We start from the raw sequence: 16363 nt of genomic DNA, 5'->3' as shown, positions 1-16363 counted from the left end.
ACTCAGAAAACGCAGCGAAAAGAGCGTAGGACCAACAGGAGAGAAATTACGACGAAAAGATGACCAGCTGAAAAATGTGAAAAACACGAGTTCTGGTTTTTTGCCTGTAACTCTTGATCCGTTGCTCGCAGCGTATTGGGACTGCGCCCAATCGATTTCTCTCGCAAAATTACGTCGAATTAGTGTCAGAAAGAATTTATTCCAGCACTTTTCAAAATCGCCAAAATTTTTGCCAAAAATACAAAGGGGTTAACCTTCCTTTTTTTTTGACCGAAAAATTTTCCATCTCAGAATTGATTTGTAGGACCCTTTCCCGACCAATTGGACCCCCAGGAACTCAGAAAACGCAGCGAAAAGAGCGTGGGACCAACAGGAGAGAAATGACGACGAAAAGATGACCAGCTGAAAAATGTGAAAAACACGAGTTCTGGTTTTTTGCCTGTAACTCTTGATCCGTTGCTCGCAGCGTATTGGGACTGCGCCCAATCGATTTCTCTCGCAAAATTACGTCGAATTAGTGTCAGAAAGAATTTATTCCAGCACTTTTCAAAATCGCCAAAATTTTCGCCAAAAATACAAAGGGGTTAACCTTCCTTTTTTTTTGACCGAAAAATTTTCCATCTCAGAATTGATTTGTATGACCCTTTCCCGACCAATTGGACCCCCAGGAACTCAGAAAACGCAGCGAAAAGAGCGTGGAACCAACAGGAGAGAAATTACGACGAAAAGATGACCAGCTGAAAAATGTGAAAAACACGAGTTCTGGTTTTTTGCCTGTAACTCTTGATCCGTTGCTCGCAGCGTATTGGGACTGCGCCCAATCGATTTCTCTCGCAAAATTACGTCGAATTAGTGTCAGAAAGAATTTATTCCAGCACTTTTCAAAATCGCCAAAATTTTCGCCAAAAATACAAAGGGGTTAACCTTCCTTTTTTTTTGACCGAAAAATTTTCCATCTCAGAATTGATTTGTATGACCCTTTCCCGACCAATTGGACCCCCAGGAACTCAGAAAACGCAGCGAAAAGAGCGTGGGACCAACAGGAGAGAAATTACGACGAAAAGATGACCAGCTGAAAAATGTGAAAAACACGAGTTCTGGTTTTTTGCCTGTAACTCTTGATCCGTTGCTCGCAGCGTATTGGGACTGCACCCAATCGATTTCTCTCGCAAAATTACGTCGAATTAGTGTCAGAAAGAATTTATTCCAGCACTTTTCAAAATCGCCAAAATTTTCGCCAAAAATACAAAGGGGTTAACCTTCCTTTTTTTTTGACCGAAAAATTTTCCATCTCAGAATTGATTTGTATGACCCTTTCCCGACCAATTGGACCCCCAGGAACTTAGAAAACGCAGCGAAAAGAGCGTGGGACCAACAGGAGAGAAATTACGACGAAAAGATGACCTGCTGAAAAGTGTCAAAAATACAGGTTCTCGTTTTTTGGCTGTAACTTCTGATGCGTTGATCACAGCGTCCTGGGACTGCGCCAAATCGATTTCGTTCCTTGAGTGTAAAGACGTACCACAAATATATACTTCATCTATAGTATATCCCACTAAAAGATAGCATCACTTTGTTGGGTACAATTCCATCACTGTGATTACTGAGGAATGTCGTACAGTTGACTACGACTGAATTATAGCCTGGTTAATCATTTATTGTTAATCTCGTTACAACAAATCTTATAATATTCAAGCTCTAGTCACGACTAAATGCTATTATAAATTTTTTTCTCAATGTTTTGCAAATCAAAAATGAGCTGCTCAAGTACTATAAATACCTATATAAATAATACTCTTCCTTTTTTTTTTTTTTTAGGCCTTTGTACCAATAATTAAACTATACAATAATTAATATGGCTGTATACGCAAAAGTTTTTGACATTACAGAGTTAGATTACATATCAATATGTGTAATTAACGTAAATCAACCAAAAGCTTTTCACTCCCTAGGGAAACAATATTTACACCCTTAAGGAAAATTTCATTCTAAATTTATTGTAACGTAAATTCAAATAATCTAAGACTTCGGTTTCATATATTTATTATACATTTTATCACTAATAAACGCGATTAATGCCAGAAATGACTATTGGTGGAGCGACGAGTCGATGCAGCTGTCAGAGATCAAAAGTAAAACCTGCGCGATACCATTGAAAATTCAGGGATAACGAAAGCGGTTGGGTTAAAAAAATCTTATTTTGCCATGAGTTTCATAGGTCAAACATTTCGAAAAGTATTGGAAATGAACGAAAGGAAATATTTTACTGCATTCATAAATTTGTAGGTTTTCAGTTCATATCATTTCAGTTAGATATCGACTTACCCCTCACGTTCGATCCAATCTTTTCTAACTTTTTATCATCAATTGCATTGCTTGCATACTGAAATGGGATGTTACGAATTTATTTCTCGTTTTTCTTAGTTTCATTTTATTTCTCAGGAATTATTCGACCATAAAAACATTTCCAATCGCAAAAGCAAACGTAATCGTTTATTATGACTCTGAATAGAGAATAATGTAAAACGATATTCACATACCGAGAATTGTCTGAGAAATAAAACGAAACTAACTAGCGTCGAGGTGTTCCAAGCCATGTTGTACATACACTAGGTAATAAAGAACCCACTGTCAACTTGAAAAAAAATGACAAAAGATAAATTCTCATAATCACTTAAGTCACCAGTTCAACATTTATGGCATTGAATCAAACCATCGGAAATGATGAAAAATTGGAAAAAAAAAAAAAAACTTAAAAAATAAAAAGAAACAAAAGGATATCGGTAATCTGCTCTACGCGCCCTCTCCTCCGTTATACTTATACTAATATGGATTTAATGAAAAGACTTAACTAAATTTTCGCTTCGTACAATATATTATTATTATTATTGTTATTATTACTATTATTATTATTGTTATTATTACTACTACTATTACTATTGTTATTATTGATGTTGTTGTTGATGTTGTTATTACTATCATTACTTTTATCATTATTTCTATCATTAGGATTAATATTATTATCAATTTGATGCATTGCTTGTTGTGTATAAATATTTTACGATTCCGATAGCTATATGTAAGTATAACACAGAATTCAATCAAGTTGCAGCAAAATTCTATCAAAAGTTGAGTGAACGGGGGCGCAGAGCAAATGATCCATTGTTATTCAGAAAACGACGAGCTGCTTTGGTCATTTCTATTTGATCTTGCGTCTGACCGCATGCCACAGTTGTCCATTGAATTTCCAGCTGTAAATTGATAAGATTTAAATAACATGTACGCAAATACTGATTAAAGGAGAATTTGAAAGAATTTTAAAATATGAGGAAAAAAAAACAAAAAAAAAAAAAAAACGAAAAATTGAATAAATTCTAGAGGTGACTTACCTTGGCACGTTTAAACGGTCGCACTAGTAGGGGGCTGCTAAAACTGCACGAGCTGTCAATAGCTTCGAAGAGGATAGCGCGTTTCGCATTGGTTCTCCGATGTACGGATGTAAAGTCGTGGGATGTCTGGAAAGGATAGACACACTAGCTACAGCCGGTAGTTAAGAAATACACACAGTAATAGTAAAACAAAGAAAAAAAAGAAAAGAACAATGCGTAGGTAGCTACGAAGAGACTGCAGGGGTTTTATTTTATACTCGTTACTGTTTCTGAGTTTGACTTCAGTCAATCACTTGCTTCCTTATTTATTATTATTAGTATTATCATTATTATTATCATTATTATTATTATTATCATCAATTCGATTGATTCATCTCTTTTTAAGAATATCTTTTCTTTTGCTTCATCGAATACCTTTGACTCAAAGCTTGACTAGGTCTCTGTATTACTTCTTACATGAAATCGAGGGCGAGGACATGGCGGCGGGCAATTCCCAGGAAATTTGTGTTCGCTCTTTTATCCAAATAATCTTTGGGTTGCTTATCGAGGTCTTAGAGGACAGCAGGGGGGAAAGGATGAGGTACTTTGGTACGCTAGGCCAGGCCTGTGAGGGAGGAGGGAGGAATAATAATTGTACTGTGGTTAGTGCGGACATGCGGCAACCCAATCAATCAATATGCAACGCGATTGAAGTTTGCGAAAAATAATAAATAAAAAATGCATTAAAATTTTTAAGAACAATCGTATACGTATATATATGTATATCCAACCCTGTCTTAAAGTCTTGGTCTTCGAAGACGGGGTTTGGAAAACTAAGAACACGGTAATAACTCGAAGGTGAAAACAAATTAAATAAAAAGTTAACTAAAAAAAAAGATGCAAAAAAAAAAAATCTAACATGAGTGTCGGTCTGTATTAATTTGAACAGACCGTAAAAAAACAACTTCAAGTTTGTAATAATATCTAATCTTTGATTACTATGTATGGACTTTTAATCTATCCAAAACTATACATTATGTATATTGAATACTTAATTAAACAATAATAAAACAACAAGAATATACGTTAACTTCGTGGATAAATCGTAATGATCGAAATAGAAGAAAATTTTTTAAAAACTTAAAAAAAAAATGTCAGATGAGTTAGTTACTTTTTTTTAAATTATACGGTATAGTGTATATATTATTAGTAATTTTAATTGATAATTTAAGTACAAGTTCGCGTCTTGGACCCGAGTATACATAAGTTATTAATGAATACACATGAGGAAAGAAATTCGAGGAAAAATATAGAATACAAAAAGAAAAAAAAAAAAGCAAGGGAATGTTTTTTATGAAACTAATAAATTAATTTGTTATAAGGCATTGGATGAATAAATAATCATTCATAAAATTATGAGAATATATTCGTTTACTATCAGAATAAATTAGGGTATATACGTATATAAATATATATATATATATATAGAAAATGTATATATATATATATAGATATAGTTGACGCGGTCAAAGCATTGTTAAATAAACATAATCGAAAAAATAATTTAACTTTCGCGGTGTTAATAAATTAATATAATTTTTTTTTGTTTTTGTGCTATTTTTTTTTGGTAGAAGAACTTTTAGCACATTTTGTTCGTTGTTTAGTTTTCGTGTTAATTATCATTATTACAATAGACATAATTCTCATTATACTTTTTCAAACGCATTGACGCGTTTCAAGAGGGAGAATAATCATTGAAAGAAAAGGGAAAACAATGAAACCTGTACTGAGGAATTACATTATTTCAATTAGAACCGAGAGAAAAAACGAAGAGAAAAGTTAAATAGTAAGATATAGTAAGATATAGCAGGAAATATCATACAGGAAAGAAAGAAAAAATAAAATAATAATTAGAGGCCGGCTAGCGTGTCTAAAGGGGAAGGGAACGCGTATAAAACCAGGACAGAGCTGGCTGTTGGCTTTGGGTTGGATTCTGGTTTTGGTTTTGGTTTTGGTTTTGGTTTTGGTTTTGGAGTTGATGAACGGACGTGCAGTGCTGCTCTACCTTTGATGGGCTTGGTCCAGTAGCAAGAAAACTGTCATCCAGGGCCATCGACGCGGGTGAAAACAGAACGGAGGTGTCCAGGCTTTTGCTCTGCAAAATAGATAGACGTAAAAATGAAGTAATAAACAAAATTCTAGTAAATCAGGTATTTAAAACCAATCTAATTTGTTACGCACAGGAGTCTCAACGGCAAAACTCATGTCGCCGTTGTCGTGAGAGTTCGCCCAAGCTTGGCAGAGAGCTTTCCGCGCCCTTTTTCCACCCGGGGCGCTATTTTCCTTCCCTCGTCTTCGTCCGGTGCAGTAACCGGAATCCTGAAGAATACTCGTGCTGGCCAAACTCTCTCGGTCTGTCTCCTGCTTTATTATTTCCGTAAGTGCATCCAGGCGACTTGGCGTTGCTGGTAATTGCGTCGTTGGACCATCACGACGCACCAGCTCTGCCCATGCATCCTTAAACGGCGTTGGCGTCCTCGGCATGCTACCGCCTAAGCAAATGAACATTTAGACACAATTGTGTAACGTGATATTAACAGGCAACGGTATATTCGTAACGTATACATGAACGAGTTTGTATTCAGTAGAACTCTACAGAAAAAGAAAAAACAAACTTTGACAGTCTACCAACGACTACTCAGTACTTTTGTATCTGGAAGAAGCAACTAACCGAGACAGAAAGTTTTTCCATAACTCACCTGTCTGACTTCTCCTAAGCCCGCTTGGCTGAGGAGTGGTCAAGGGTCCGGGGCTTCCCTTGGGCGTGCTGGCTCTTGGCCAAGAAGCCTCAGGGCTGGGAATATTGAGAAATTGCGAGGGGCTGAAGGGGAGTTGCTTGATCGGCGTAGTCGGCACGGTTCCAACATGATGTTGATGCCCGAGAAGATAGTCGTGCTGATTGGCGTTATCGGGTGTATCGATTTTTTGAGCGACGTTCATCGTCGGTGCCGTGTTCGCCAAAGTGCTTGTCGCCGGTGCAGCCGTACTGCCGCTATTGCTACCGCTGCAATTTGCAGCTAGAGCTGCCGCCGTAGCAGCGACTCGTCTTCTTCTCAATATCGGTGGTGGACTAGACTTTTCTTTGTCAGGAGCTGCCATTTCCTCAAGGTCAGGCATCGGCATCAAACGGATATCAGACGTCCTCGAACTTGCCACATCCGAAAGGATCTCCAGGTCGAAATACCTGCGAGGTGAGAGAAACGAAAAAAAGGACGTAACAATAAGTAAAGTAAGAACATAATACACATATATACACATAGGTATGTATAGGATATACGATGTAAGTTCTCCCTCTTGCAGATCGCCAGAAAAAGTGAACAAAAATAACAACCGAATCATCCTCAGATCCACGGCGCTCATTCGCGGATTCGCATGAGTGGTGCGGGAGACTTGGGGGAAAAAAATAAAACAATATAACAGAAGGAAAAAGTTCCAGGAACAAATATTTGCAGTCGTCGGTTTGCCAGTTATTGCTACAGTGCGTAATTGTAATTAACTATGGATAGACTGCGAAAGTGTAGTCGTCGTGTCTGAATTGAACGGATTAAAAATCAACGCTTGACAAAACTGATCTCAGTTTCTATCTAATATCCAATACATGCCTTTTCCCGTTCAAATTTACGGATAATTTAATTTCCTTGGCGAAACTCACTTCGACAGTGGTGAAACGTCGGGTTTTCCTCCGGAAGCGGAGTTTCTAGGTGGAGAGTTTAGCTGGCTCTCGGAGCCGATGCGTTCGTTGTTTTGTTGCTGATGATGATGGAGCCGTTGGAATTGTTGCTGTTGTTGTTCCCAAGCTCGCGCCCAATCCAGCGGATCGATATCCAAGCTTTGGGAAGTGTTGACGGCGGTTAAAGTCGAACTGCTATCTCCGCTCGTAGAAGCCGAGTTCGCCAATAGACCCTGGGCCGAATTTTCATCCTGAACATTGACCGTTTCCTTCTTCGTGCTCCCCAGATTATCTGAGTTTTTTCTTCTTCCTCTACCTGTAGTGGGTATAAATGAAAAAAATCAAACAACGGTCGACCAAAAGTGTAGTCGTATAAAAATATTGAATTTAAAAAAAATCTTCTCTCAAGTAAAGAGTTGGGGAAAAAACAAATATAAATTTCCCCGCGGCAATAAACGCTTTGAACGTTTGTCGCATTGGCTTCTCTCTCTTCGCAAGCGTCTGGGTGGTTGATTAAGGGCGTCAATTGGTTTAAGCGCTCCAAAACAAGCCCATGAGGTCACTCGTTCGCCGACAGAGGATTGTCTCTTAGAATAAGCGGTGTCTTGTTGTACTTACACGATAGATAAGCGAACGGGTTGGTACTTATTATAACTACCGACCGCGATTCACGCAACATAACACCGCTGATCAACCGGAGACACGCTATCTCGGTGAGCCACAGAATAAGTCGAGGAATAGTATGAAAAGAATGAAACAAGTATAGCGAGCTTCAATGAAATTGTGTAGAAAAAAAAAAACAAAAAAAAAACCGAGTGCGCGTCATCCAACAAGACCGATAGATGTCGATAAAACTTGACTGATTCTGAAGAATTTGATGAATGTCTTCGAGGGTTTAAAAGAGGAATGAAACTTGCCTCTTGACGACGAGACCTTTCCGTCCTCGGCCTCGTATTTCCGTCTCATGGTACTGTTCCAGTGATTTTTAATCGCGTTATCCGTCCGTCCAGGGAGGAGCTTCGCGATTTTCGCCCACTGGTTACCGTACCTGCGGTGAGCGTCGACAATTACACGGTCCTCGGCCTCGGTCCATGCGGTTTTCTTTATACCAGGATTCAGGTGATTGTGCCATCTTTCGCGACACTGTTTGCCGATGCGACCTTTCAGGTGCCTCGCTATCAGCGTCCACTTTTTCGGTCCGTACCTCTCGACCAGCTCGACGACTTTTTCATCCTCCTGTAAATACCGAGTAGAGTAATTTAGACGAGGGAAATTGGTGAAAATGTTAAGTAGACGGAAACACCTTTCGTATAGTAGATTAAACAATCTAAAAACTGGCTAACGCTATTTTAACATTTACCCTAAATTATATTATAATTAGGTACTCGAATCAGTAGGTGATATCATAATCGACCTCGGCCGTGATCGCGGATCGCGAAAAAGGGAGAAAGAAAAAAAAAAAAGGAATGAAAAAATAAAAAACAAGCCTAGTTGGCCCCGTTTCTAAGAAGAACGGATTGTTGTTGAATAATTCGTTCTTTTCGAGGCCACCAACTGGTGGGACCCGAGGCTCGGCTTATACGCGGCTATACGCGTATAAAAAATGAAGAGTTTAATGCCTGGCGCGGCAGAGACCGATAGAGAGAGAGAGAGAGAGAGAGAGAGAGAGAGAGAAAGAGAGCTGAGGCATTAGCGGGAGATCCCCCCGCGTTTAAAAATCATTCCTTCGGACCGGAAATCGTTCCATGCGGTACGTGCCCCTTATGAACATACATCCGTACATGAGCGTACATACTCACAGAGAGATATGAATAAGTATTTCCATGTGTGTATGTACGTAAGTTTTCTGATTGCAAGCGTGTGCGCGATACCGTGATAAGCTGCGGTTAGCCGACCCTTTTTTCCTGGAACCTTTCCACCCACAAATAGCGCGCAGCATCAAACTCAGTATATATGTACATATATGCGGGATCATTACATAAGATGCAAAAGTCGCATGATCGTACCGGCGGTACTGTGTGCAAAGGACTTTTTTATTTTTAAATATGTACGAGAGTTCGATAAAATTTCGCGCTTGGTATACGCGTATGGGTCTCCTTATCGCGTGAGAAAGTCAGGGGGAACGTCTACAGTTCCCGCACAATATCGCCAATCGCGATGATATAAATCAGACAATCGAAAATTAAGAAATAAACATGAATAAATAGAATAATTTTTGCTCCCGATACCTACTGTGAGTGTTAAAATTTATTAATAACTACGGCGTTGAAGTTTGCGGGTCGACCGGAGATAAAGAATTGGGCCTTTCCTGTTCGGCGAGCCGGGAGCAAAGAAAGAGAGAGAAGGAGACATGCATACATTATATATATATTCGCGGTTGGACAAGTGGCGGTTTATTATTGCCACGTTGATGGTCTGCGGGACGGCCGTCGGGTCCCTTCTTCTATCTCGCGGTTGGCCCAGTGAATGCGGCATGCGACCCTGAGGCCCCAGCAACACCGCGCGATGTGCACCGAGAGTCTCTCATAGCTGCCCTTGGATGCAGCGCCGACGACGTGCAGAGTGCATTGGCACTTGAAAGTGCATAACATCTCGTCGGTCGGCGCGTCCTCCTGCAGCCGCACCCGCGGGACGCTCGCTGCTAGCTCCTCTTCGTCGTCGTCGTCGTCGTCTCAGAGATTCTACTCCTTCTGCTTGCCCGCGAACGAACATCCGCGGGGCGGTAACAAAGAACCTGAATCTCCTTACGGGGACCTGAGTTAAGGACTCCTTTTTTCTAAGCCTCTCTTTATCTCACTTCGTATCTCTCTCTGAGTACGAATTTTTACCCAGCTTTCGAAAAAACGCGGGAATACCTAGGGAATTTTTCGACTCCGCTGTTGGTAACCAAAGTCTAGCCGTAGCTAGGGCAATATGGCGGCGCGAATCGCTGACAGCTGATTAGTTTAGGTTAATTATCCTAGTACCAAGACACGAAGAACCTCGTGGCGAGTTTTCGAGCTTATAGTTTATTACTTTGACACGGTGCATCCGGTGAAATTCACCATGAAAAACCAGTTTCGTAATTAAATATGTACACGTAAAGAGGGTTATATTTTCTCCCGCTAGCTGGCGTCTTGTGATGCGAGATTTCAAATTTTTAACTACCTTTATCATTAATATGTGTTTTTTTTTTCCTTTTTCATTTTATACTCCGCTTAATTGAAAATCTTTACAGCACAAATCTCCGGTTTACATAATATGTTTCACGAATTTGAATATACATTAGTACTAAAACAGCGTATTGTATCCAGTGTGGGGATAATTGATGGATGCGCTGCAGGGTTTCCGACTTGCGTGAAGGTCGATTAACGAGGATCAAGCGCCTGCGCTGGGCTGCGCGGCATCGGCGCCACTGGCTATCGGAATGCCGCGTGGGAACCATAGCCACAACACACTGGGCATAATACCTATCGGCCAAGGTCGTAAGGCCCAAACAACACCGGGTTTCGTTTTCCGTTATAGATCGGCGAGTGCCTGCGCGATATTCTCGTCCTCTGATCCACTGTTCTAATTTTTTTTTCCGCCTAATATTCGACCAGGTTAAGGTGTTGAACGCATACCATCATTTTTCCAAAACACCAAAAGGGATCTGCAAACGAAGTAATTAAAATGAGTTTCACGAAAAGAACGGGAACCAGATAAGATCGTCCCGAGATCTGGAACCGTAGTCGTCATGTGCGTTTGTGTATACGTTTCAGATCATCGCCGGTTGATTAGGGCCGAAATATCCCGCGCGCGGGAAAAGATTTCAAAGGGACCGAGCGAAACCTGTTCTTCTTTGGGATTTAGCCCTGCTCAAAGAGCCTTACGGCAGTCGGGCCCCGGGGCCAGCCTTGAAGGAATGCATTACAGCGCGTTCTTGGGTTGGGCCCGAACCCTGCGTGGGCCCGCAGGCCAGGTTAAGGCCCTGGTAATGTTATACGACGACGCAGACGTTTCCTCGTACAGTTTTCGGGCCCTTTTAAACCCACGGCGGGGTTTAACTCGACCCAGACAGCGCGAAACTCAGGTCTGTTCCGGTTCTCGGAAACAGTACACGAAATTGTTATTCTACGGAGAAAAAAAATCTATACCTCTTTCGTCCAGGGCCCTTTCACCAGCTCCGGGTTCACAACCTTGACCCATCTCTGCTGGCACTGGACGTCACTTCGGTCCGGAAAATGAGCGGCAACCGCGTCCCAACGTAATCCTGATCCGAGTTTTTCCGTAGTGCCGACAAGTTGCTTCAGAAGCGCGTCCTGCGAAAACGAAAGCCAAATTTCAATATTTCAACCGAGATGAAAGATTGTACATTGCAAGAATTCCTCGCGAAAAATCGAGGCGAAAGTTCCTTTGCGCGAACTTTGAGCGATCGACGATTCTCGAGTTATGAGAAAATCACCGAAGCGGCCAATCGCCGCGCCGAGACGCATCTGACGTCACTAAGGGCCTTACCTCTACGCGAGCTCTGATTGGCCGACCTTATTAGTCCCGTAACTCGAGAACCGTAAGTTACTCAACAATTTCGCAGAGGAACTTTATCCTCAGTTTTCACCGAGGAATCTGTACATTTGATGGAAAAATGATTGAAATCAAATGAGGGTGTAATTTGACACCGAAAGGAAAATGCGGACATGAAAAATATGAACGATTCAGATGAAAATCAGTCTTCCATTGAATATGAATTTTACGTATAAAATTTTTCAAGGGTCAATGAGCCTGACACAGAAGAATTGATTACGCGCTTTTCTTTGCCGAATAAAGAAATGGAAAAAAAAAGATCGATTCACGACACCCATTTGACCGTAAATATACACAATATGAGGCATGCACGCATATGAGCACGTGTGATCAACCTTTGTAACCTTTCCCATGGGAAAATATCCCATAAACGAATATACAGGTATAGAGATAGCCGTAGGTACGGGCACTGCACCCCACGTGCACAAACTCTCACCTATACCCAGACGCATCTGTTATAGGTTACATCTGCCCGTACGTAACCATCACGCGCTATTATATAACTCAGGGTGAATCAGCCCTTTTTCCTCCTCTTTGTCGGGGCCCTAATTTGCCCCCTTGTTTCTTTCATCCGGCCCATTTTTTTTTCTTCTTCTTCTCATTTTGATTTTTCATTCCCTTCTCATTTTTCAGTTTTCCCAAAGAAAAGTAAATTCGTTTCTTACACGGTATATGAATAAACGGTAAAAACAAACGAGAAGAACATCTTCCATCAACCACCGATTCTTCTCACCTCTTCTTTGGTCCAACGTCCTTTGTTTATGTGTTTTCCTGGGCCCTGTTGTGCGGTGTTTGTCCCCGAATTCGAATTCAACGAGTTTGCCGGATTCAGGGACGAGGATCCGTACTCGCCTTCCGATTCGTCACCGCTGCTCGAACCGTAACCAGAACGGGATCTGAAAGGTAATTAAAAATTGAAAGAGCTTTAGCAACTGGTCGTAAATTCATGGTGGAAAAATTTGATTTCGAACAAGATCGCGATGTAAACCAAGAAATGATAGAAATAATCAACAGGCAAAGAGATCTGCGCTGCTAATATCATCGTATCACGGGTACAGATGTGATCGAAACCACGCATGGTTCCAGATAGATCCTGTTCTTCATGTCGCGATCATCGCCACCGTCTTCTCTCCTCCTCATCGCTCGTCCCATTAAATCTTGTTCTAGGTATACATACATGCACGTTTGGGAATGCACTAAGAGTGTGTCTCGTCGTGAATAATTCATGGTGTCCATACTGCCAGTGCGCGAGTATGCAGCCACCACAACACGATGGTTCATCCATCCGCGGAGAGGAACAGCCGTTGAATGAGTCGTTGCCTTTTAATTCTCGTCTCTCTCCGTTCCTTCCTTTTTTCTTCGTTCAATTTAAAGATCGAGATCCTCTCATCTTTGGTCTCTCGCGTTTGGCGACAAGCGAAACGCGGTACATTATTAAACGTACGTTCTTCACCCAACGAAAGGACGTAAGAGAGAAAAGAAAAGAATCAGCGATAGAGAAAATGACGTTGGTACAAAGACACTTGAATATATCGGATGGTTTTCTTTCTCATAATTAGGTAGTTTAACTCGCGCGTGTTTCTTCAACTTCTAGGGGGCGTCTGCGGCAGCATATCGAACGGCTTGAGTAATCGTCCCGTCGAGTATAAAAGCGAGATATTACACTTTACGGGACATTTGAGTAGCTGGCGGTGGTGGCGCCAATGGGTTGACATCCGGTATGGGGGAGTAGCGTTAGATATAATAAAGCCTGGTGGTAAAATGCCTTCTGAGCAAAGAGCACGCGTGGTATCAAGGAACGAGCTGCTTGGTGACAACGACGACGACACTCCTCCAGACTCCCTTCTTCTCTCGCAGGACAGACGAGGAGGAGGAGGAGGAGAAATAATCTTGAGCACACACAACACGCTCGCGTGTTATAAAAACACTCTGGTAATATACAAAAATTTCATTCCGCCGGTAAGAAGTCAAGGCAAGAATTGAAGATGAGATAAGAAAAAAAAAAATTTAAACAAGATGAGGATGGATGGATAAAAAGATCCAAGCCAATGGAATTCTTTCTTTCCATTCCGTTGGTCTCAAAGTACTTATGATTCTGATAAAAGCTCCTTCGAGGGGTTGTAAAATTGGAGAAATTTTCTTATTAGTTACCAGAAGATCGAGACGAAAAATACGTCTTGTCGGTTCATTAGTAAGGAACGAAGTAGAGAGAAAATCTCCGAGATATATCGCATCGAATCCCGTCGCGTCGCAAAGGCATAAAAATAGTGGCAAAGAAAGTGAGCTGCATATAATTATTATACACAATTCATGACCGGACGGCGTAAAGTGAATGGCTCGGGACAAACTGGCTGGCGATGAATGGAGACGCACACACACACACACGAAGTACGAACACACGTAGATATTCGTTGACACTTCACGTTTACTGCAACAGCAACGCTTCAAGGATCGAGATTATCGCCCTCTCGGTTTATCCCTGAGAGGAGAGAGGCGATCCTCACCTTTAGGTCGTAAAGATCGGTCCGAAGGTTCGGACGGCGAGAGACTTTGAGCGTTTAGACAAGTTCCTTGTTCGTCTCGGATCATAAACTGAGAAAAATTTCCATAGAACCATATTTTTCAATTGTGTTAAAAAATGAAAATAGTCAAGGACCGAGCGGTAACCGGAAATAAAAATTTCTCTTAGTGTATAATAATTAATTAGAACGAGGTAAGAAAACGAAATGTTGCAAAAAGGAGCTGAGAGAAGAATGTGAGAGATGAATAATTTTGTAACTTTACATGCAGTGCGGGGTGAAAAAAATTAGAAACAAACCTTCTACGATACAATATATATAACAACGAGACTGACTTCCGGTTTATATTTCGATTACATATATACATACATACATACATTTAGGAGCGCGTTGAAAACGTGATAAGATTGCACAAACAATTTTTTTTCCGTCTCGTTTGTTGCTTTTTTTTTTCTTTTCTTTAAATAATGTATTTATTTTTCCTCATTCCTTTTTCGAACAGTAAAACACGGACGGCACGCGTGAGTCAAGTTTGGGAACGGAAATCACGTACAAGTTTGAAGTAACGTAAAACTGCTTCTATACTTCCGGAAATCAACTTCACGAAAAAAGAAGAAGGAAAAAAAAAAAAATTATTAGATATTGAAAATTTTTACGATCAGGTTTCAATTATACGCAATGCCACCATACGTGTGGTATAAATTTTTATATCCAAGAGTTAAAAATGTTTTCATCCCCGGTTTTAGATCGAGAATATTAAGATTCGTTGTAAAATCATGCGGCGCAAATTAGAGAGGAGAGAATCGCTCCAATCTTACGGCATCGTCACGACGGATATTTGGTTACAGTTTTTACACTGATTAACAACGCCGCGGGGTCAAGTTCCGTCTATCTCCGGGTTGCATAGGCTACGCCGGAATTCCGCAGCAGGGAACTATCGGACTTCTTCATTCCCAGGACGTTGATGCGCGTAGCGATAATATGGATAGACGAGATTCGGGGAAATCCTACTTCGCTGTCGCGTATAATTATGTGAAAATAAAAGTAGGGAAAGGAATGCTCGAATCGACAAAATGGATTTTGTTTCAGTCCGTTTACCCATTTCAATCCAACTAAGATGACTTTGATTCGACAATTTCGATTCGGTTGGTTTGCCAAAATGATTTACTCAATTTTTAGTCACGTCGATCACGCATTTATTTGATGAAAAATTCACATTATTGGAACGAACTCGCGACGTGTTATCCTGAATAAATTGAAAGTCGGCGTGATCGTTAAAAAGGTTCGATTCAATCCTGTATTAATTTGTGAAAAGTATTTTGTTGAATTAAGTACTATTAAGGACTAATACAGCATTTAGTTGAATATCGGACGAATGTATCAACCGACTCAAACCTTCGACGATTCGAAAAGAGGAAGAGGAAGCGGCTGGGAAGGAAATTTTCAGTAGGTAAAAAACGTCGACCCGCATACGCGAGAAGTTTCGTCGAATCGATGAACTCGAGTTTCGGATTTCCATAGGCTCGGGGTAATTCGGTCATCCATTCATCGCCGTTGGATGATATCGAGTGTAAAGCCATCGGGTATACGGGCAAAATTCGGAAATCGAACGCCGAATTTCCGGTGCCAGAGACGAGACGAGACGAGACGCAACGAAACGTGAAATTTCGAGGGTGAGAAATATGACGATAACGTTAAAAATCAAGGCTGCCTGCGTGATCGTTGATTATTTTTTCTTTATTTTTCCGGTTTTAAACATCGGGATTTTAATAACTTCCGTTCCTTTCTCGTCGCGAGTAGGAAACGAGAAATTGTGTAACGCGGTTTCGAAACGAAACAAATTTCTCCTTCCTCTTCCTTTTCATTCAAGGTGGTCTCGCGGGTTGACCGGACGATGGCCGGAAGTAAGTTGACGAGATCAGATTGCTTTCGAGCGAGTTGGAAAGAAGGAAACGGTTTGTCGTAAGGTGAACGAAGAGTCGAAAGAGAAGAAAAAAAAGAAAGAAAAGAAAAGGTAGTGGTAGGTTTTTTTTTTTGTCGCGCTTCGAGTAACTACAAAGTGATCGAAATCTTGAAAAGGTATCCTTCGGTAGGATAATTCGTCGTCGAGGAAACGAAAATTGCGGTTAGTTGACAGGAAATTAATTAGTGCCTGCACTCCTACGTTCATCGTGTAACGGGGTAAAAATTGTAACTCCAGGATG

At 40.9% G+C, this 16363-nt stretch overlaps 1 protein-coding gene across 3 annotated transcripts in view; it reads right to left on the bottom strand.

The window, feature by feature from the left end:
* Positions 1-1747: 1747 nt before the first annotated feature.
* The window catches only part of LOC124182193 (myb protein), a 44981-nt gene continuing 30365 nt past the window's right edge, over positions 1748-16363 (bottom strand). For all 3 annotated transcript variants that reach the window (XM_046569128.1, XM_046569131.1, XM_046569129.1), the window contains 9 exons: positions 12374-12536; positions 11214-11378; positions 8016-8334; positions 7081-7414; positions 6128-6612; positions 5610-5920; positions 5434-5523; positions 3390-3515; positions 1748-3251 (listed from right to left, as the gene is read on the bottom strand). In XM_046569128.1, coding sequence (XP_046425084.1) covers positions 3123-3251; positions 3390-3515; positions 5434-5523; positions 5610-5920; positions 6128-6612; positions 7081-7414; positions 8016-8334; positions 11214-11378; positions 12374-12536 — 2122 coding nt within the window. In that variant the 3' untranslated portion in view covers positions 1748-3122. The remainder of the gene's footprint in view (positions 3252-3389; positions 3516-5433; positions 5524-5609; positions 5921-6127; positions 6613-7080; positions 7415-8015; positions 8335-11213; positions 11379-12373; positions 12537-16363) is intronic.

The sequence above is a fragment of the Neodiprion fabricii genome, chromosome 5 (assembly GCF_021155785.1).
Source record: "Neodiprion fabricii isolate iyNeoFabr1 chromosome 5, iyNeoFabr1.1, whole genome shotgun sequence".
Classification (NCBI taxonomy): Eukaryota; Metazoa; Arthropoda; class Insecta; order Hymenoptera; family Diprionidae; genus Neodiprion; species Neodiprion fabricii.
The sequence above is the reverse complement of the archived record's forward strand: the minus strand, read 5'-3'. Positions and strand labels throughout refer to the sequence as shown.